This window comes from Syzygium oleosum, unplaced genomic scaffold, assembly GCF_021117445.2.
Source record: "Syzygium oleosum isolate NSW1041296 unplaced genomic scaffold, Sole_v2.1 Sole_v2.01, whole genome shotgun sequence".
In the NCBI taxonomy this organism is placed as follows: Eukaryota; Viridiplantae; Streptophyta; class Magnoliopsida; order Myrtales; family Myrtaceae; genus Syzygium; species Syzygium oleosum.
In genome coordinates this window covers 38,751,590-38,774,841 of record NW_026607485.1, presented here as the reverse complement: position 1 = coordinate 38,774,841, position 23,252 = coordinate 38,751,590, and the positions used below count along the sequence as shown (strand labels likewise).

Below are 23,252 nucleotides of genomic sequence, written 5' to 3'. Positions count from 1 at the left end.
ACAGAGCTCGATTGTTCGGCGGGGCAAATAATGAAGTGGCGATGGCGCTAGAATAGACCGGAGACGTCCAAAATCAAATCTAGCGAAAAGGAATCGCTTCCGGAGAGAGGATTCTGTTAGGAGTGAAACAAGAAGAAGACATACAAATTTTAACAGGGACAACCTTTAAAAATCAAAAAGGGAAAAATCACGATGCCACACTAGGCAATCTCTTTACTATAGTATCATTTTTCATAATTAGAAGTTACAACTACAAAAGAAATTGTCTCAATATATAGTAGGAGTTAATGGCATGCAGAGTTATGATGGAAATTACATGTATGACATTAGTAAGAGTCTATGGCATATAGAATTGGAACACACCATCCTACATATCCGTACAAATACTACCATAATCACTCCTACTCAGAAATATTGAAGATTCATCAATTGTAATTTCTCTATTGGTAATAGATAAATTTAATTTTAGGTACCATAACCAATAACCCCACTCACCTTATGCACAACATAGAAACATGCAATTTCTTGCCTTCCCAGCGAAATTCATCATTCCCTCCAACATAACACGAACAACAAAATATTCTAAGGACATAATAATCAACATTACTTAACAACACATCTTCAAGAGACTGACATCTTATTACAATTGATAAGGATCTATATACCAAGTAGCTTGCTATAATAAGCATATCCACCGGCAACTTCTCAGAACTAGCACTAAAGAGCATTTTATGGGCAGTCTTTAACTACATCCACTCATCAGCGCTACAACCTATTGTAGTTTACTAGAACAAGTTTGGTCTCTGACTATACTCTCCTCCAGGTAGAGTTTGCATAACAGCTTCAAGCAACTACACATGTTGTGAAGCTACTACACATGTTCAATCCTCTTACTGATCTATGTTTCGATCAAAGCTCTAAATTGTCTAATCCTAAAAACAACATTGAACTTGTACCTCAATACAAACACTCAAATCCTCCTCAAGAAGTCATCCACAACTCTAAGCATAAATCTAACACTCTTCCTTGATGGAAATTGCAAGAGCCTACAAACATCCTAATGAATTAATTATACAATCTACATGGTTTCTTTAACAATCCTATTGAACTACACTTTTCGTTCTTTTCTTAGGTTACAACACTTGCATACATTGAATTTCTAAACCCTTAACCACACATTAAATTCCTTTTATTCAGAACCTTCAAGCTTCTTGCCAATGTGCTCCAAACACACATGATGTGGCCGATGACGTGGCCAATGATGTGGCAAGTACATTGTTAACTCTAATGTGGTTGTTGACGTGGCAGCTAATGTGTGTAACGACTTGACTGCTCATGTCAATGTTTATGTGTTGATGACGTAAGCGATACATGTGCAAAAACTTCTGGCCCGTGAGAAGTGCATGAACGCTCGTGGATTGTTAAGGTGACAGTGCGTAGTGGCGCGTAAAGGGCGCATTCAGCGGCCTATCGCAACAGAATTTCATGATTCAACTCATTTGAGGGCGGCAAGTCTAATGGCGATACTTGTTTTTCGAAACAAGCAATGAAAAGTGTCAGAATAGTACTCAAGAGTGGCAGACTAGGTGGAAAACGAATATCGGCGCAATTGACGTTGCTACGACCATCATGTTAAAAGACTAGAGAGGGCTTCCTCTAACAACAAGAACTATAATACCAAGATAAGAATATGGAGAAGAGAGCGTTTAAGTAATTTCTGTTTATCCCATAAGGAATAGTCCATAAGGAAGAGACCTCGCCGGCCTCAGCCGGTCGCCGGACCGGCGACCAGGGAAGAAGATAGGCGAAAAAAAAAAAAGAATGAGAAAAAAAAAATTCGAAAAATAACAAAAAATTTATTAAAAATTGCCACGTGGACGCCGGCCGGCTCCACGTCAGCCGGCCGGCGGCCACGTCAGCGCCAGCCGGCCAAAAGTGGCCGGATGGACTGAATTGGCACAATTGCAAAAGGTTTAGGACTGAATTGACCAAAAAAAAAGTTTATGACTGAATTGGCACAATTGCAAAAGGTTTATGACTTTTTTGGTAATTTTCCCGGTAACAAGCTATTAAGATATCAATTTTAATCAATTAGGGATATGCAAAATTCACTACAAAAAAACATGAATTTTGCGACGGAAATTTACGACGGAAATTTTTCGTCGCTAATTTGCGACAAACTTTGCGACAGATTTCTAATTCCGTCGCAAATTAGCGACGAAAATTTTCCGTCGCAAATTTGCGACGAATTTTGCGACGGATTTATTTTCCGTCGCAAAATTCGTCATAAATTTGCGACGGAAAATTTTCGTCGCTAATTCCGTCGCAAATTCGGGACGACTAATTTTTCGTCGTAAATTTGCGACGAATTTTGCGACGGATTTATTTTCTGTCGCTAATTTGTGCAATGAAATTTACCATTTTGCGACGAAAGTAGAAACGAATTGGATGATTGTCACAAGTTCAAATTCAAAAGAGATTGGACGATTTGCTACACGTCCAATTCTAAGAGAGATTAGATTTACAAATTCAAATTAGATAAGAAGATCTATTATAAACTCAAGATATTAGATAATCTCTTAAAATGTTCTCATCCCAAATAAGCTTTTTTAGATTAGATAGGGGCAAATCTTTTCTTTTCTTTTTTCAAGACTTAGATATAGATAACGCAGATATCTATTTAGTTGAATATGGCGGTTTCCTCCGCACGTAGCTCTTATGTATGAGTAAATATATGGGTAAATAAATTATAGCAATTTTCAAATAGATCGAAATCGGGTGGATGTATGAAATGTAAAGTCAATGTATCTATATAGGGATATCTATAGGAGATCTTATAAAAGAGATATTCTTATTTAGACCTAACCAATTTGATCTAACCAATTAGATGAATTACTCCTAAAGGGTTACATCCGAATGATAAGTGAATAGAGGGCATGCATTCTATTAGAGAAATATTTAGAAGATTCCCTATATTTCCTTTAATTGATTGTAATTGATATTTTCCCTTTTAGATAGTCACTCTATAAAACCGATTAATAGGTTTCCGTCGCAAACTTTTCCCTTTGCAAAAGGTTACATCCGTCGCTGCGTGCTCTCCTTCGACAACCTCGACGTCCGCACCGACGAGGAGGAGGAGGACTTCGACGAGGTGGAGCCGGATCTCGACGAGCGGGATCGGGATTTCGTGGACGGGGATGCGGACGCCGGCGGGTTGCCCGCCAGGTGCTTGTGGGAGGTCCTGAGGAGGTTGCCGCCGGCGGAGCTGCTCGCGGTGGTGCGGGTGTACAAGGGGTGGCGGGAGATCTCGAGGAGGGTGTGGTGGGCCGCCGAGGATATGAAGCTCAGGGTTCCCTCGAGAGCTCAGCTCTGTACTGAGAATTTATATTAAAGCATGTACTATTGTTGCCAATATTCATGTACTTGATATCAGAGGTTAGAAGGAACTCTGCAAGGCTGAGTTTGTGGTAGATATACCAGGTTTCAGCCGTAGATTAGATACAATTTGCATTGTGCCAGTTGTGAGGAGGCCAACCGGTAATAAATTTTTGCTACACATTCGTAACTATTTTTATAATTCGTTGCTAATTTGCGACGAATTAATAAAAATTCGTCGCTAAATTCGTTCCCGAACAATGTTCTTGGCAAAATAGCGACAAATTTTGCCACGAATCAGTTTGTCGCAAATTATTAACAAAAAAAAAAAGAATTTCGTGGCAAATTAGCAACAAATTTTGTGACGAAAAATTAGCGACGAATTTTGCGACGAAAAATTAGCGATGAATTTTACGATGAAAATTTGTGAGGAAAAATTAGTGACAAATTTTGCTATGACTTTTGCGACGAAATATTTGCGACAAACTTTGTGACGGATTTTTTTTCCGTAGTAAATTTGCGACGGATTTTTATTTTCCGTCGCAAATTTGCGACGGATTTTTTTTCCGTCGCAAATTTGCGACGGATTTTTATTTTCCGTCGCAAATTTGCGACGGATTTTATTTTCCGTCGCAAATTTGCGACGGATTTTTTTTTTCCGTCGCAAATTTGCGACGGCTTTTTATTTTCCGTCGCAAATTTGCGACGGATTTCTTTTCCGTCGCAAATTTGCGTCGGATTTTATTTTTGGGGCAAATTTGCGACGGATTTTATTTCCGTCGCAAATTTGCGACGGATTTTTTTTCCGTCGCAAATTTGCGTCGGATTTTATTTTTGGGGCAAATTTGCGACGGATTTTATTTTCGTCGCAAATTTGCGACGGATTTTTATTTTCCGTCGCAAATTTTGCGACGAATTTTGCGACGAAATATTTGCTACGAACTTTGCGACGGATAGTGTTCGTGGCTAATTTGCGACGATTTTTGCGACGAATTTTGCGACGAAATATTTGCGACGAACTTTGCGACGGATAGTGTTCGTGGCTAATTTCCGACGATTTTTGCGACGAATTTTTTTTTCGTCGCAAAAATTTGCGACGACCTAGTAGCAACGGAATTTTTTCCGTCGCTAAATTCGTCGCAAAAATGATTTGCGACGGATTTTTGCGATTTTTTCGTCGCAAAATCCGTCGCAAAAAACATGTTTTTTTGTAGTGATTAAGGAAGTTGTATGCACAATCTATGTGGAGAATCAAAGACATATAAAAGATATTTTAATTGTATTACGAGCATATCTAACAATTGGAATTGAACATTCAGAGAATAATGGCATCCTAAATTCGTAATGTTATTCTGAAAATAATCTTACAATTGGATTGTAACACAACAATCTATATCAAATCAGAGAGATTAGTTTTTACCATTATTACACGGGCATATGCATCATGTGTGTAAATCAAGAACGTTCGAGACAAATTCTTGGATATTCTTATCTGAACTACCTCCTTCATCAACGGCCCGTTTGGCCGTTTCTTTCCACCTCAAGGAGTTTTGTCTGATTTCCTTCCCCGAATTGTTTTACTACAGTAAACACTGGAATTTATGAAAAAAAAAATTTGGAAACCAATTTTTCACAAACGAACAGAACCCAAAATTCATAATGTATTCTGAAAATAATTATACAATTCAGTTAAGACACAATCATTTAGATCAAATCGGCGAGCTTGTTTTTCACCATTATTACACGTGCATGAGCATTACGTGCACAAATCAACAACGTTCGAGACAAATTCCTGGATGTTCTTATCCGAACTACCTCCTTCATCTACGGCCCGTTTGGCAGTTTCTTTCCACCTCAAGGAGTTTTCTCTGATCTTCTTCCCTCTCTCTCCATCCATGATCTCATCTATGCAGCTCTCGATCTCTTCCCCGGTCACAACCCCTTTCTCATTAGCCCTAACCCTGAGGCCGACCTTCCACACCTCCACGACGAATGTGGCGTTGGTCGGCTGATCCGTCCACTGGGGCATCACCACCATGGGGACCCCCAAGCTCAGCGCCTCGAGGGTAGAGTTCCATCCGCAGTGGGACATGAAGCAACCGACCGAGCCGTGGCTCAGCACTTGGAGCTGATTGCACCACCTCACCACCAAACCTTTGTTGTCATTACCTAACTCTAGCTCTTGCATGAAGTTGGGTGGGAGCTTCTTCTCTTCAGACTCTCTCACCACCCACAAGAAGTGGCTCTTCATCGACCTGAGCCCACTCGCGAGCTCTTCCATCTGGTCCTCTCCCAGAGATGCCAAGCTTCCGAACGATACGTAGACGGCGGACCTGGGTGGCTTCGAGTCCAGCCACCGGAGGCAAGCTTCTGCTTCGGGCTTGAAGAGGCTAAGTCCGTAGTCTGTGTCGTCCTCGAGTCTCTTGTCCATGTATACTGAAGGTATCGTTGGTCCGACGGGCATCATTGACCAGTGGTTCCCCATCCAATTCACCAGCTGGGATGCAATGAACATATTAATTTACAGTCACGTACACCCTTTTAATTCTCTAGTACTTGCATCCTCTGAAAAGAACTTTCAACCACGCAAAAAATTAGGTTTTGTTTTTAATGTTAACTTTCTTGGGTGCATAATATATACACGTTATTTGAAAGTAACAAAGCTACACGTTATCATGGATATGGGTACGTGCCAACATTCATGAAGAGATTGCCTCTCATGTCATCAATTTTTGTGGCTAATGTCGTGTCGTAAATTTAAAAGCAAATTTATATTTTATTCTAGAAATTAGCTTGATTTCAAGGGTGTAGTAATTGCACGTGAGCCAAAAAAAATTCATATTTTCCAGTAACAGTTCACGATGAAATTCGGATTAACAAAGCTACATCTTTTAATGTAATGTAGTACCGAAAGTTCATAAGGACGCAGATAACATGCGCCTTTGCAGTTCAATTATTTTTCCCAAATTTTGGATACTACATCCTTTTAAAATAGTCGTGACAATTAATGAGTAACTTTAGGATACTAATTGAGCGTATTTAAAAAGGTTGTGCATTCCAAAATATAAATTATATATAATACGAGCAAAATAATACATTAAAAACCAAGTGTTCGAGTTTATCTAGTTAATTAATAAGTGCAATCCAGAAAAGCGTCCTCAAAAGTCATTCCACCCAAATAATTTGCCCAGGTGATTTGAAGTTACTTACCTCCTCCTCGAGCTCAGACAACGTATTGAACAAAAGCCACTTAGCTTTCCGGAAATTGGAGAACTGTCCGAGAACGATCTTGAGTATGGCGGGGTATTTATCGACATCTATGACAAATGAAGGAAAATCGTTCAGCCCTAAAACCGACATCGCCGGAGGATCAGATACAACACGCCCTTGTCCATCTACAGCTTCTAATGGGAGCTTCACTGTTCCTTGGTGAACCAAGTAATAGATCCAAGAAACGACGCAGGACTGAGTGAAGAACGCAGCTCCATGCATGCCATGTTGTATTGCCACGTTTAGAGCCCAATAGTCAAAGGAATCGTAAATAAGGACTTTAGCCGGATTCTCCAGACAAGATTGGTGTTTCTGAATGAAATCTCTCAGGCTCTGAGAAGCTGAAAGTCGGAAGTGGTCGAGATACTCGTCAATGCTGAGCTTGTCTGCTTCGACGTTGTCAAACCCGTCGGAGATGTACTCGACCTGGATGGAGCTCGCGTTAACCAGATTGAGGGACTTCTTGGTGGAGATGGGGATTAGGAAGGTGACCTTGAGACCCTTTGAGGCCAAGCGTTTGGAGAATTGAAGCATCGGGTTTATGTGGCCTTGCACGGGGTGTGCTAGGACCAGAACGTGAATGTCCTTGGCCGGATGCATGTCGAGCTGTTTGCTGCTCGGACAGATTCTTCTCTCGACTCAACAAAAACGAATGTGTTTATAAGTCCCGTATGGTCTGAGGCGATCCTTTGTTATATAGAAAGATCTTTTGCCGAGATAATCCTGGGAACGAATGGTAGTTGCTTGCGGTGGCATTGTTGATGATGGGGGCTCATTTGACACGTGATATTTGAACCGTTTGATGGATTTGGGCATACAAAATATTCTTTATCAAGAAAGATGCACAGGGGATCTTCAAATTCAAGCGAACTCAACCCATGTGCCCTGCTCTGCCCCCCCCCCCCCATCATATCCTTGCCCATTGGTTGACGTATTAATTATCAAAGGAGTTGAATTTTTCTTCCATTTCTAATCAGAAAATCCTCTCCGCCAAGACATTTGATTGGTCATTCGACATTCTAACTAGCGTCGCTCACATTTAAATTCATAAAAGGGTCGTATTTTCCTCCTGTTTTGCTCGAAAGTCATTCCCTGGCGAATCTATCGGCTCAATTAAAAGAATTATTATGCTTTGACTAATCAACGTCCTGGTCAAACATCACAATCCTTGTACTTATTCGGTGCGAAAGAAGCAAGAACTTGATGATGATTTTTTGTAAAACCAAAGAAATGAATATTAATGACAATATAAATCTTTCCAAAAGAACAAGAGCAATGTTCGATTGATAATAGTAAAATAAACAACTTCAATAACTGGAAATGGACTGTTGAGAAATGATTGAAAATATACTGCATGGAAGTAAAGTGCATTGATAGAAATAAATTTTGTTCTTCAAATGTTTATGTGCGCCTTTCCCTCTACGTATGCGCTCCTTTTATAGTCCATGAGTGGCTAATCTATCCCAATAATTTTTCCCGCTCATTGAAATCAAATTGCATCTCCATATTTGATGGTGATAACTGTCCTGACTAGGGAGCTCGACTGCAGTATTTGCTTGACTATAATTGTCAGATAACACCTTAGTCATTGTTACCGCCTCAGATTTGACTGTAATTATTGCTCCTGCTATTTTTATCCATATATTCGTTTTGATGTAAGCCAAACCCTGATAAGTCAATGTTAATGCTTCTCGACTCAACTGACATTTTAAAAACTAACATTGACTCCGCAATAAGTTGATATATAAAAACTGTTCTCGCTTGTCAACTTAACTCGGTTGGCTTCTCACAATCAATGCCGGTGTTTGATTGTATTCACAATCGATATCAAATCACATGTGCTAGTAGACATACCTTTTACCCCATTCTTGTTGAAGCCCAACATATTATATTAATCAGTCAATATTCACGAAAGACCTTGATTTTGTCAAGTCAATAGCTCTACTTTATTGTTACAGCCCGACTTAAGAGATTCCTCTTTGTCTCAATGGTTTGAGCACATTCTCATTAACATTGACCGGAGTTTATATCATTTTAAACTCATAGTCGATGTACGGTCAATGACATCAATTTTGATTAATTGTAACTCTTTCACGTGAAAGTTGACTTGTTTATAGTGTCGACATCTCCATATCTCTATTTGCAGGTAATCTCGTCCTACAACCTTACCTTTGATTAGTGATTTTTAATTGTAACTCTTTCACGTGAAAGTTGGCTTGTTTAGGGTGTCGACACCTCCATATCTCTGTTTGGAGGTAATCTCGTCCTACAACCAATATCTCTGTTTGGAGGTAATCTTGTCCTACAACCATGCCTTTGATTAGTGATTTCAAATTTGGACATCACACATTTTTAATTTTAATTGCCTTTGATTAGTGATTTCAAATTTATATCTTTGTTTGGAGGTAATCTCGTCCTACGTCCTACAATCATGCCTTTGATTAGTGATTTCAAATTTGGACATCACACATTTTTAATTTTAATTAAATTATGTTGTGAATGATGTTCATAACTTATAACTCACTAAGAAAAAGTGTGGTTTCCTCCCCTTCGACCAAGATGGAGGGAAAAATAAAAGCCCTTCTTTTTCTTTTATTTTTTTGCTTCAGCCAAGGTCTGATCCCTCGACTTCAACGTTCTCACCCCAACCTCCCAGCCACTAGGCCAGATGTCACATTAGGTTTAATGAACTACTCGTTTTTAATTTTCTAAGCTCACGAATCTCTATATAGAAGATCATGAATCCAAACGCTGCCACTTAAAAGATGAAACTATTGAAATTTACATCGCAATTATAACTATAGGAATATTGAGACAGAATTCCGTTTCTTTTCAAAGTAGTAATAATCAAGATCTTCATTCCAATCTTTAGAACGATCTCCTCCACGCCAATCATCACATTCATGAATCTAGGATGACCATCGTGTTAGCTTTTGCTGGACTTCGTTGTCGGGCAATGACCAGCTCATTCGTTCATACCCTCAGTATATTAGAGTGATAGACTTGACACCAGTTCATTGTGATTGACGTACGGTAGTATTAGGGATGTGCAATCGGATCGGGTTTACCTATAAATCAGACTGGACCACCCGAAATACCGGTCCAAGAACCAGTTCATGTTTGAACCGGTCTGGGTACCGGTTCCATTTTTTGGGAACTGGTTCCGGTTCCCGGTTCCCAGTTCCTGGGTCCAAGTGAAGACCCACCCGGGAAGCGGACCGGATTTGGAACCGGTTTTTAGCTAGTGTTGAAAATATATTATTACAATATTTTGGATTGTTGTTTTTAGTGGATAGTAATTTCAATTGTTCATCACAGGGATTGTTGCCTTTGGCGGATGGTTATTATTATTATTCATCTTTTACTTTGAATCATTTCATTGGTATTCATATTATTTTGCTGGAAAAAATGAAATCAAAAAAAGGAACAAAAGAAAAATAGGTTCTCGGGTAGACCCTAAAACCGAACCGGAAGAATATAGTAGGTTCCAAGTTCCAAATATTAAAAACCAGTTATAACAGGATAGGTTCCAGATCCACCTGGAACCGATCACTCCTAATTACTATGTAAGCTCCTAAAATTAAAGTACTAAAGTAAAAGCGTTATGTCCACGATTATCTGATCCCCCGACAACGTCAAGTACACGATCAATACTTATTGCGTTCAATGAGGAATACAATCTTGTCTTGACTTCATCCGGTCCACATCTTTCTAGGATCAAGAGAGGCCTCACCAACCAGTCAAGCTTGGAATCGATTTCTTTGCTGAAATTTGCCAACCATAATTTCTTGAGGGGACAGCAGACAAAACGTTTGAGGCTATGATGTTACACGACAAGCAAGTTCTTGACATTTTTGCTTTTGGAATAAGTAGTGCCATAAGTGAGATTCGATCGGCAATTCGTTCAGATGGAGACGGGCAAGAACATAATAATGTTCTCGTCACGGCTTACGAAAGCGAGTAAGTTAAGCCTCTAGTCTTACGGACAAAACAAGGGCTGCGACGTAAAAGACATTGGCTTTTGGTGGATATTATCAAAGTGCACGTTAAAGTCTATGAACAAAAGCATGATTGCGAAAATGACTAGGATTATCCATTGCATCCAGACAACCATCTTCATGTCTGCATGCTTGATTTTAAATGGAAACGACAGTGAAGGGTTTCTAGAAGATGTGATAGCCATGTGTTAACCATGTTCATCCTTTGTTTAAAACTTTTGTACTCGTACTACCTCACCAATCATCTTGTCGGGGGACATCGATCTATGAGAGTGCCAATATATATGTAGACGAAAATCAGAATGTCCAGAGAGGTTCTGAACTTCAGAAGATGAAAAAAAAAAAATAGAGATCATTCCGTGGTTCCTCACTTGAGCTCAAAGTGTTTGATTGGGGCTTTCAAATCTAAGTGCATGGAAGAAAAAATTGCATTGGAATTGAAATTACATAGAAAGGAAATACATGGAACTAAATGTATTGAAAGGAAATTACAAAGAATTGAAAGTGCTTGGAACTGAAAACACAATGAAAGGATATAATAGACTCTGGAGAGCAGTGTTTGCGCATGCGTGTGTTTCTCTCATGGCTATTTCTTTATAATCTCCATGGAAGTAACTTCTCCATTTTTCTACCCCATGATCTCACACACACACGCTCACTACGTACACTTTCTTTACTTCAAATTACTTCTCCTTATTTCTGGCTTAACTTCCACGTTGTCCTCAACTACTAACCTCCCATCTCTCCATGCTTGCCACATTTTATATCCGCGTGACATGTAAATTGTGTTGAGATGCATGTGTGAGTTGTGTTGTAACAAAGTAAAGATTCTAGTTGAAACATATTATGCAAAAAGATACCTGAATTAAGGGGAGCAGACCTAACACTGAGCATACACGTGAGGGAGAAATTATTAAGATGTGTGTGGGTTTGTTACAAAGTCCCACATCGAAGAATTGGAGCGGTGTAAAGCAGTTAGCGTATCATAATTGACCCATAACTCATTAGCTTAAGCTTTTGAATGAATATGGGTACAATTAAATATGCCAACGTGCTGAAACTTAGGCTCATTCTTAGCGATATCACCACTTGAAGGTATTAGACTTAAGTTGTGCGCTCCAAAACCAAGTGATGGAAGGAAAATTACTTAGAGCACCTTTGGACAATAACATTACAATCGTGCAAGCCCCCACTTACCTTCATATGCTTTGGTGCTTAAGTATGCCATGCACTCGGGACTTTCTTTGCTTCAGATTGTCTCACTACCCACAAGAATAACGTCGCATGCCATAGCGATGGGGAAAATTGCCAAAAAAAATCATAAATCTATTGCACGTGTGCCAAGTCGGTCCTAAACCATTCAATTGTGCTGATTGAATCCTAAACATTTCCATATTTTGCTAATTAAGTCCATTCAGCCAATTTTGATCGAACATCACTAACGTGAACGCCGGCTATCCTACGTGGCACGACCGGGTAGGACAGCCAACACTAACGTAGACATTTTTATATAATATTTTAATTATATTGTGTTTTTTATAAATTTTCTTTTCTTTTCTTTTCTTTTCTTTTCTTTCCCTTTTCTTTTTGCTGGTGGCCACCAACCACAAGCAATGTATGGGAGGGTTGGCCTCACCAAGGTGAGGACGAGGATGAGTGCCCTCTCGTCAGATCTGACGAGGCCACCTTGGCTTGGGTTGAGCCCGACTGTCGTCGGGCCTCGCCTAGGCGAGGGCTAGTGCTGGTGAGGGCCCCCCTCTCCTATGACCTGATGAACAGTCCAGACCATTTTCCTGACAGGACTATAATTGTAGTGATGGAGCTAGTGAAGAACTCTCTCCACATACAAGCCTCAATCCATCACATGGCCAGATGAATAGTCCAGACTTCAAACCCAAAAGACTTTGTGCAAAAATGTCGCATCTCTTCCTAGTTGAACAGCCATTTTCCTTTTGTCTCTCTGCCCAGAATCGATTGGAGTAAGTCAAGCTAGAAAGTCTCAATTTTTATATTTTTCTTCTTCATCCCCATTCAATATTTATCAGAACCATTGCTGGTTCACAGTGGTGGTGAGTATTCTCTCTGTGAGATCGTGCTCTAGCCAGTTCAAGCTTGAGAACGAACGAATCGGATTTTGAGGTCTTGAGTGATGACTCTCGGGTTAAACTTGTTAGGGTTCACCGCACAATCACAAAAAAAATAGAAAGTGAAAGCGAGAAAGAGAATTTGAGACACAAGGTTTTATTTTAGTTCACCCTTAAACTAGGGTTATATCCAGCTGAGGATTCCACTATAATTAACACCTCTCACCTTTTTGTTACATCTCGCAATTACAAGCAAAAGAGAATATATATATATATATAGGTAATAATTTGATTCAAAATAGAAACCTCTTTCTAGGAAACCAACTTCAATTAGGAAACTTTCCTTTTTCGGGCTCAAACTACAAAAGCCCTCTAGCGTTTCGGGGGCGCTGCCCCCACAATCCCCACCGGAGCGGCCCCCTCGAACCCCCGCCCGCTCAGTGGAGAGCAGGACCCCATGTTGTCCTGTCATTGGGGAGTATAAACCAACACTACAAAAAAACAAGAGTTTTCCAACGAAATTTCCAACGAAAAATTCGTCAAAATTCGTTGGAAAACGAATTTCCAACGAATTTTCCGACGAAAAAAAATTCGTTGGTAATTAGTCGTCGCAAAATTTTCCGACAAAAAATTTAAATTTTCGTTGGTAATTTCCAACGAAATTCTTTCGTTGGAAAAAATTCGTTGGAAACATTCGTTGGAAATATTCGTGGGAAAAATTCGTTGGAAAATTCGTTGGTAATTTCCAACGAAAATAGTGACGAAAAAAAATTTCAATTTTCGTTGGTAATTTCCGACGAAAATTAATTCGTGGCAAATTTCGTCGCTAAATATCGTTGGAAAAATTCGTTGCAAAATATTCGTTGCAAAAATCGTCGGAAATCCGCTAAATTTTCCGACAAAAAAATACAATTCTCGTTGGTAATTTCCGACGAAAAACAACTTCGTTGGAAATCCCGAATTTTTCGAAAAACAATTTTTTTTTTTACTTTCCAACGAAAAAAAGATTCGTTGGAAATCGCGAATTTTTGCGAAAAATAATTTTCGGTGATAATTTCCAACGAAAAAAAAAATTCGTTGGAAATCCGCATTTTTCCGACAAAAAAATTTCGTTGGTAATTTCCGACGAAAAAAAATTCGTTGGAAATCCCTCATATTTCGGCCAAGAAATTACAATTTTCGTTTTTAATTTCCAACGAAAAAAAAACTTCGTTGGAAAACCCGAATTTTTCCGACAAAAAAAATTTTCGTTGGTAATTTCCGACGAAAAAAAAAATCGTTGGAAATCTCGAATTTTTCCGACAAATGAATTTTCGTTGGTAATTTCCGACAAAAATAAAATTCGTTGGAAATCTCGAATATTTCCCACAATAAATTACAATTTTCGTTGTTAATTTCCGACGAAAAAAAAATTCGTTGGAAATGTGGGATTTTTCCGACAAAAATTTTTCGTTGTTAATTTCCAACGAAAAAAAAATTCGTTGGAAATTTCGAATATTTCCCACACAAAATTACAATTTTCGTTTTGAATTTCCAACGAAAAACAAATTCGTTGGAAATTGCGAACTTTTCCGACAAACAATTTTCGTTGGTAATTTCCGACGAAAAAAAAAATTCGTTGGAAATTGGGAATTTTTCTCAAAAACAATTTTCGTGTTAATTTCCAACGAAAAAAAAATTCGTTGGAAATCTCGAATTTTTCCGACAAACGAATTTTCGTTGGTAATTTCCGACAAAAATAAAATTCGTTGGAAATCGCTAATATTTCCCACACGAAATTACAATTTTCGTTTTGAATTTCCAACGAAAAAAAAATTCGTTGGAAATTGCGAACTTTTCCGACAAACAATTTTCGTTGGTAATTTCCGACGAAAAAAAAATTCGTTGGAAATCGGGAATTTTTCTCACAAACAATTTTCGTGTTAATTTCCAACGAAAAAAAATTAGGTTGGAAATCTCGAATTTTTCCGACAAACGAATTTTCGTTGGTAATTTCCGACAAAAATAAAATTCGTTGGAAATCCCGAATATTTCCCACAATAAATTACAATTTTCGTTGTTAATTTCCGACGAAAAAAAAATTCGTTGGAAATGTGAGATTTTTCCGACAAAAATTTTTCGTTGTTAATTTCCAACGAAAAAAAAATAAGTTGGAAATTTCGAATATTTCCCACACGAAATTACAATTTTCGTTTTTAATTTCCAACGAAAAAAAAAATTCGTTGGAAATTGCGAACTTTTCCGACAAATAATTTTCGTTGGTAATTTCCGACGAAAAAAAAATTCGTTGGAAATCGGGAATTTTTCTCACAAACAATTTTCGTGTTAATTTCCAACGAAAAAAAAATTCGTTGGAAATCTCGAATTTTTCCGACAAACGAATTTTCGTTGGTAATTTCCGACAAAAATAAAATTCGTTGGAAATCCCGAATATTTCCCACAATAAATTACAATTTTCGTTGTTAATTTCCGACGAAAAAAAAATTCGTTGGAAATGTGAGATTTTTCCGACAAAAATTTTTCGTTGTTAATTTCCAACGAAAAAAAAATTCGTTGGAAATTTCGAATATTTCCCACACGAAATTACAATTTTCGTTTTTAATTTCCAACGAAAAAAAAATTCGTTGGAAATTGCGAACTTTTCCGACAAATAATTTTCGTTGGTAATTTCCGACGAAAAAAAAAATTCGTTGGAAATCGGGAATTTTTCTCACAAACAATTTTCGTGTTAATTTCCAACGAAAAAAAAATTCGTTGGAAATCTCGAATTTTTCCGACAAACGAATTTTCGTTGGTAATTTCCGACAAAAATAAAATTCGTTGGAAATCCCGAATATTTCCCACAATAAATTACAATTTTCGTTGTCAATTTCCGACGAAAAAAAATATTCGTTGGAAATGTGGGATTTTTCCGACAAAAATTTTTCCTTGTTAATTTCCAACGAAAAAAAAATTCGTTGGAAATCGCAATTTTTTCCGACAAAAAATTGCAAGTTTCGTTGGTAATTTCCGACGAAAATTTAATTCGTTGGAAAAATAATATATAAATTGTTTTTTTTTTCCAACGAAAAATAATATATAAATTCATCCTTATTCGTTGCAAAAAAATCGTGGAAAATCCGCGAAATTTTCATCCAAAAAGTTAAAATTTTCGTTGGTAATTTCCAACGAAAACAACATTTGTGGGAAAATACGTTGCAAAATTTGACGCTAATTATTCGATGCAAAAATCGTTGGAAATTCGATTTTTTTCCATCAAAAAAATTCAATTTTCGTTGGTAATTTGCAACGAAAGCTATTCGTGACAAAATTCGTCGCTAAGTTTGCGACGAATTTTATTTAGCGATAATTTCGATTTTAAATCTAATTATTATCAATATTAATTTTTTTTTTGGTAAGAAAGCAATAGTAATTTCTACAATGCATAAGTTGCAAAGTCTCATATGATGATATTCGATTTTCAATCTCATAATACGAAGAGGCAGCTAAGCACTAATGAACATAAGGTAATACATTCAAAACATTGAAAGAACGCGGGACAACCATAAAAACGTTGGCAGTTTCGGTACTCGAGAATGAACTAGGAAGGACTGATAATAAAATCATCGGCATCATCATCATCACCATCACCATTTGCCGCATCATTTTGTGGCTCAGCATTATGCCCATCATCAATTGGATTAATATGAGGTAGAGGAGGAACCTCATTGCGATCGATGTCGAGATGTCGCATGACAATTTGCGAGTTGTTGTTGCATCACCCTTATTTGTTCGTCCTTCGTCCAAGTAAATACTTCGTTTCTTCGTCCTTCTACAAGCAAGCTATTGGTTGGCTCAATTCTTGGGTTATCTCGCTCCTCACGTTGTGTCCTCCTTGAAACAATGCATTGGAGGACGAAGTTGCACCAACCTTCGATTTGTACATCCTTGACAAGGATCCCATCCCAAATATTTTTCCTCCTTTCATCCCACCCGCTGCCTCCACCCATAATGCCATACTGTCAACCGATGGCTCAGACACAGCACGACCATCACCACCATCACCACCACCATCACCACCACCACCACCACCACCACCATCACCACCAGCAATGCTCATTAAAAGTTCATCATATTTTTCCTATATTAACATTATAGATGGAAATAAAATAAATTCATATATATTACCATAAATATTAAAACATTCATGATTTTCATTCTAGTTTCCTATAAGTCCGAACTATAACCTTACATACCTTAGTAGCTTTTGCTCGAGCGCCAGTCCATGTCTTATCTTTTTTTTGGAATGTGCGTTCAAATGTAGCTGTAAAAGTGGGTTCCGTCCCCAATTCATCTGCCTACAAAATATAAACATAAATGACTAATCATTACATTAAATGCACTGACATGTATAAACAGACTTACCATTCTTCTTTTATGCTCCCCGATGCTGATAGAGCCCCCAGCATATGTGGCAGACGCAGACCCGTCACTAGAACTAGAAGCTCGATTCTTCTTGTTCTGTTCACACCTTAGCTTATACTTCTCAGTTTCCCAAGTTCTTGTAATTTCCGTCCAATTGTCAGTTGTAAAAAAGGTCGGCTTTTCATTTTTTCTCTTTGCTCTATTTATCACATATCGCATGTGATCACCGATTTTCTTCTTGAAAATTCTTTTAACCTCATCCTCTTCCATTTCATCCCACGTGAACTTACGCTACAATTAATAGAAAAACAACTGAAAATTATCCACTAGGGTCACATGTCACATATCCATTACAATGTACCAGACAATTCGTGACAAAATTCATTATTGACCATCAATATGCTACACCGAACTTAGTTTGTGAAGGAAGGCAACACTAACCTTAAACTCATTCCACCACAAAGTCTTTAGTTCTGCGGGAGCGCTGCTAAAAGTAATAAACTGGCCCATCCAACAGTTATTGACTATTTTATTCAGTTCCCTCACAACATGCGTAGAATCCGTGAATCTGAAAACATGTTATAACAATACGGACAATGAGACCATGAAGCATATGGATAATTCGCAACACGAACAATTTTATTTACATCGATAATTTATATATACGTAAAAAAATGAAGTACTTACGAATCTCCACATGGGCATATAATGAATCGGGTATCTTCTTCATCATTCGAGTGTTGCGCTGAAGAAGAAAGTGGAACCGAAGGAGATCGAATCGGAGACGGAACTGAAGTAAATTCAGTTCGCATGTCCCGAGGTTCTACCCTAATATGTTGTTGAGGGTCGAAGGATGGGCCAATGTGTTCGTGTTGTCCATGAACATGTTGTTGTTGAGGGTTACATAAATGGGCAGGGGAAGAGGACAGGGTCGGGGACGAGGACGAGCCAGCGGAAGGGGCTAATCTTCTTTGCGAACCCGAACCACGCAGGAGACCTCCACGTTTAAACTGACAAGTAGGAAGGTTAGACAAATATATTTAAAAATATGAACATATATTAGGGACTGAAAATGACATTAGCCATTTTGCTTACCATTTTGTTTAATAGAGCAATAAATAAACTCGACAAAATGAAACAAACCGACTATCGCCTCTGATAAATAGCAATCTTTGGTCCACGTTGAAACAACCTATTAAAATTTGGACCACATCAGATTCCACGAAAAATAAAATGAAGCATATTAAATGTGCAGAACGAATTACAACAAGTATCAACTCTGATGCCACATTTATGCAAATTTATGCCCCAAATATGTTATTTCGCACAATTCTAGTACAGACCTAAAAAAAAAAAGATCACAAATTACGTTCAATAAGTAAATTTGCCACAAATGCAACACATTAATTTGTTCCCTCTATAAGCATCGTTTTACCAAATTTTATATGTTAACACAAAAATCATTAAAAAAAACGACAACCGTGTCGAAATCATAGCCGCGAGTCCCCCCCTCCGGCGAGGTCGCCCGACACCACCCTCCGGCGACCCCCCCCTCCGGCGAGCTGGCCGGCGACCCCCCCCTCCGGCGAGCTCACCGGCGACCGGCCCCCGCACGGCCAGGCGACCCCCCCTCCGGCGAGCGGTCGGCGACCCCCACGGCCACGGTGGCGGCGACCCACCCCACGGCCCGGGTGGCCGGCGAGCCCCCTCACGGTCGGCTCGCGGCTACCCCCCCACGGCCACCGGGCGGCGAACCCCCCTCACGGTCGGCTCGCCGGCGACCCCCCACCCACGGCCGGTCGCCCGCGACCCCCCCCACGGCCAGCTCGCCCGCGACCCCCCCCACCCACGGCCACTCGCCCGCATGACCCCCCCACACGGCCGGCTCGCCGGCGACAACCCCTCCGGCCCCCTCGGCTCGACCCACGGCCTCCGGCCATCTAGGCGGCCACCCCCCACCAGCCAACTCCGCCGCGAGCCCCTCCCCCGGCCAAGTCCGCCGCGACACCCGCCACCCCCTCACGGCCGCGTCACCATTTTATTCACACAATATATAGTTTAGAGTTACCTACCGGGCTGGGCGAAGTCGACGGCGACGTGGACGACGAAGGCGGCGACGGCGACGAGGACGGCTCTTAGGAGATTCGTGGCGATATTGTTCTTGCAACAAAATGGGGTGTCGGCGAAAATAGACTAAGTGCAAAATTTCCAACGAATGTCAAATTCGTGGGAAATTTCCAACGAATGTGAAATTCGTGGGAAATTTCCAACGAATTTGAAATTCGTGGGAAATTTCCCACGAATTTTTTCAATTCGTTGGAAATTTTCACGAATTTTAGGAAATTTCCCACTAATTTGAATTTCGTGGGAAATTTTGGTGGGAAATTTCCAACGAATTTGAATTTCGTTGGAAATTTCCCACCAAAATTTCCCACGAAATTCAAATTAGTGGGAAATTTCCTAAAATTGGTGGAAAATTTCCAACGAATTTGTAATTCGTTGGAAATTCGTACGATTTAAAATATTTCGATGTAATTCAAGGCAAATTTCCAACGATTTTTAATTCGTTGGAAATGTCCCACGAAATTTCCAACGAAATTGAAGTTAGTGGGAAATTTCCGAAAATTTGAAATTCGTGAGAAAATTGCTGGAAAATTTCCCACGAATTTCAATTTTGTGGGAAATTTCCAACGACTTTGGACGTCGTTGGAAATTTCCTACGGTTTCTCCCACAAATTTCATATTCGTGGCAAAATATTTGCTTATATATTTTTTTGCGGGAAAATTATTTTGAGATTTCCAACGAATTGATAGTTCGTTGGAAATTTTTCCAACAAAATGGAAATTGGTTGGAAATCTTTCCAACAAAATGCAAATTCGTTGGAAATGTTTCCAACGAATTGGGATGTCGTTGGAAACTTTTCCAACGAAAATATAATTCGTTGGAAATTATTCCAACCAATTTCGATTTCGTTGGAAACGGTTCCGACAAATGAAAATTCGTTGGAAATTTTTCCAATGAAATACAAAGTCGTTGGCAATTTTTCCAACGAAATACTATGTCGTTGGAAAAAATTTCCAACGAAATCCAAATTCGTTGGAAATGTTTCCAACGAATTTGGATTTCGTTGGAAATGGTTTCCAACGAATGCAAATTCGTTGGAAAAATTTCCAACGACATTGCATTTCGTTGGAAAAATTTCCAACGAATTTGGATTTCGTTGGAAATTTTTTCCAACGAATGAAAATTCGTTGGAAATGTTTCCAACGAATTGGGATGTCGTTGGAAACTTTTCCAACGAAAATATAATTCGTTGGAAATTATTCCAACCAATTTCGATTTCGTTGGAAACGGTTCCAACGAATGAAAATTCGTTGGAAATTTTTCCAATGAAATACAAAGTCGTTGGCAATTTTTCCAACGAAATACTATGTCGTTGGAAAAATTTCCAACGAAATCCAAATTCGTTGGAAATGTTTCCAACGAATTTGGATTTCGTTGGAAATTTTTCCAACGAAATGCAATGTCGTTGGAAATGTTTCCAACGAATTTGGATTTCGTTGGAAATGGTTTCCAACGAATGCAAATTCATTGGAAAAATTTCCAACGACATTGCATTTCGTTGGAAAAATTTCCAACGAATTTGGATTTCGTTGGAAATTTTTTCCAACGAATGAAAATTCGTTGGAAATGTTTCCAACGAAATGTAAATTCGTTGGAAATTTTTCCAACGAAATGCTAATTCGTTGCAAAATTCTAATATTTTTCCCTACTATTTTAATTCTGTGGCGAATTAGTCATGATTCTAATTATAACAACAACGACGACAACAACAATAACAAAAATTTATGAGAAAAAAAAAAACATGTCGCAATAATAATAATAATTGCACATAAATAGTGAAAAGTATCAAAAATCATATTCTTCATCTTCATCTTCATCTTCATCTTCATCTTCATCTTCATCTGCAGCTTCGTCTTCATCTACTTCATGCGCATCATCTTCATCATCTGTCTCATAATCAAGTTCTATACCAACTTCAAAATTTGATTCGCGAATTTCAGTTGGATCCACATCGATCATCGCTCCACATGGATCTCGTAAAGTTGGAATGGTATATTCATCAGTTTCAATCGTGTGACAAACTTTCTCTTGTTGATATGCTGTGTCCTTCCAGTGTTCCTCGATTTTTTTCCGTGCTTTGGTTTTACATACAGCCCACCAATCGGCTTTGTCACGTTTCAAACTAGGATATGATGCATAATATACTTGAATTGCTTGTTGTGCTAAGACAAATGGTTCATATTTCATATATCTTTTCTTGTGATTTACTTCAACCAAATTAAACTTCGTATGCACATTCATTCCTTTGACGGGGTCGAACCATATGCACTTAAATAACACAACCCGCAAAATTAATGGTCCATGGTACTCTATCTCTACGATTTCATCCAACAACCCATAAAAATCATCTTTCGAACTGCCACCATTGGATGACTGAACACACACACCACTATTCATTGTGGCTTTTCCCATTCCATATGTTCGAGTGTGAAAATTGTACCCGTTTATGAAATATGCTGGCCAAGTTCGTACTGGACTTTGGACCCCACGCCGATGATATAGCAATCCTTGCTCCGTCGCATGATCATGATTACTGTGAATCTAAGGTCACATACGTAATGTCAATAATATATATTTTAATATATGATGTATAAAAAATTCGAATAACTTGCATTTCTTCCACATACAACTTACATATGTTGTGAACCATGTTGCAAATTGTTCCTGGCACAAACGGTCGAACTCATTCGGTGGTAGTCCAAACATTGAATTTTGGAAAATCCTATTAACAAATACCATTTATATATTAGCAAATCTTTGACACACAATACATATACTTACAAATGTACACTTACTTGAAGTATGGCTCAACTTCTGGACAGTTCAGTAAAATATATGTATGGGCTGCCTGCTTTTCTTCACCTGTTAAGTGCCGAAACTTACTTGCGCCGCTTGGTCGACCCAAATAATTGAAAATAGAGAATGATTTGCAATTGGGATCAATGTGGCCCTCATCATTTCTTCCTGCTCTCCGCCTCTTGCACTGCACGTGCGGCTCAAAATAGTATGATGCAAATGTTGTCACTTCTTCCACAATATATGCATTACAAATTGAAGCTTCGACACATGCCTTATTCTTCACTTTTTTCTTCAAATGATATAAGAACCTAGTTGCAATACAAAAAAATTTATCGGAACATAATATATAATGAAGTACTTTAAAATTTATTTAACAAAAAACTTACCTCTCAAATGGATACATCCATCGAAATTGGACGGGACCTGCAACTTTGGCCTCATAAGGCAAGTGAACTAAGAGATGCTCCATTGAATCAAAGAACGATGGAGGAAATATCCTTTCTAAGTTGCAAAGAATAATTGGAATATCTCTCTCTAGTTTCTCCATATGTGATGCTTTCAACGCTGTTGAGCAAATATCGTGCAAGAAATTACTTAACTCTGTAATGGCGCCCCAAACAAAGTTTGGTAAAAGTTCCTTGAAGGCTATTGGAATTAGTCTTTCCATAAATACGTGACAATCATGACTCTTCAGACCTATCAACTTGCATTCATTCAAATCAACGCATCTCCCTAGATTCGAAGCATATCCATCAGGAAATCGCACCGATTTCAACCATTGACAAACGACCCGTCTCTGCTCCTTGTCCAATGTATAAACTGCTTTTGGTTTTGGTCCCCTGCTGCTTGCATCCACATCTAGTGTTGGCCGATCGCAAATATCCCTCATATCTTTTCTTGCGTTCAAGTTGTCTTTTGTTTTTCCAGTGACATCCATCACAGTATTTATGACATTATCGAAAACGTTCTTCTCTATGTGCATGACGTCAAGATTATGATGAATAAGATGGGCCTTCCAATATGGTAGATCCCAAAATATACTGCTCTTAGTCCATTTATGTGTACTTCCGTACCCAATAGTTGTGCCGTGAGGGTTTTCAACAACCGTTGGAAACTCCTGCACTCGCTCCCAAATTTGATCACCGGTCAACCTCAATGGTGGATGTGTTCTTTCGATCCTATTCTTGATAAACTCTT

At 38.8% G+C, this 23,252-nt stretch overlaps 2 protein-coding genes across 2 annotated transcripts in view; both read right to left on the bottom strand.

Annotated features, from left to right (window-relative positions):
- Positions 1-7,449, bottom strand: part of LOC115679635 (uncharacterized) — a 92,307-nt gene extending 84,858 nt beyond the window's left edge. The window contains exon 1 of the mRNA XM_056314124.1: positions 7,442-7,449. The gene's annotated coding sequence lies outside the window, so the exon portion shown is untranslated. The remainder of the gene's footprint in view (positions 1-7,441) is intronic.
- On the bottom strand, positions 5,060-7,321 carry LOC115669257 (mogroside IE synthase-like). The gene is made up of 2 exons (XM_030590513.2): positions 6,586-7,321; positions 5,060-5,872 (listed from the first exon to the last, which is right to left on the bottom strand). The coding sequence occupies exons 1-2, from the start codon at positions 7,243-7,245 to the stop codon at positions 5,132-5,134; spliced, it is 1,401 nt and encodes a 466-aa protein (XP_030446373.2). The 5' UTR covers positions 7,246-7,321; the 3' UTR covers positions 5,060-5,131.
- Positions 7,450-23,252: the final 15,803 nt, after the last annotated feature.

What these genes read in the sequence shown, in the direction of transcription:
- LOC115669257 (XM_030590513.2), bottom strand. Translation starts at nt 7,245, where the DNA reads ATGCATCCGGCCAAGGACATTCACGTTCTGGTCCTAGCACACCCCGTG. An exon ending in TGTCTGAGCTCGAGGAGGAG is followed by an intron (nt 5,873 to 6,585) that starts GTAAGTAACTTC and finishes ATTGCATCCCAG; the next exon opens with CTGGTGAATTGGATGGGGAA.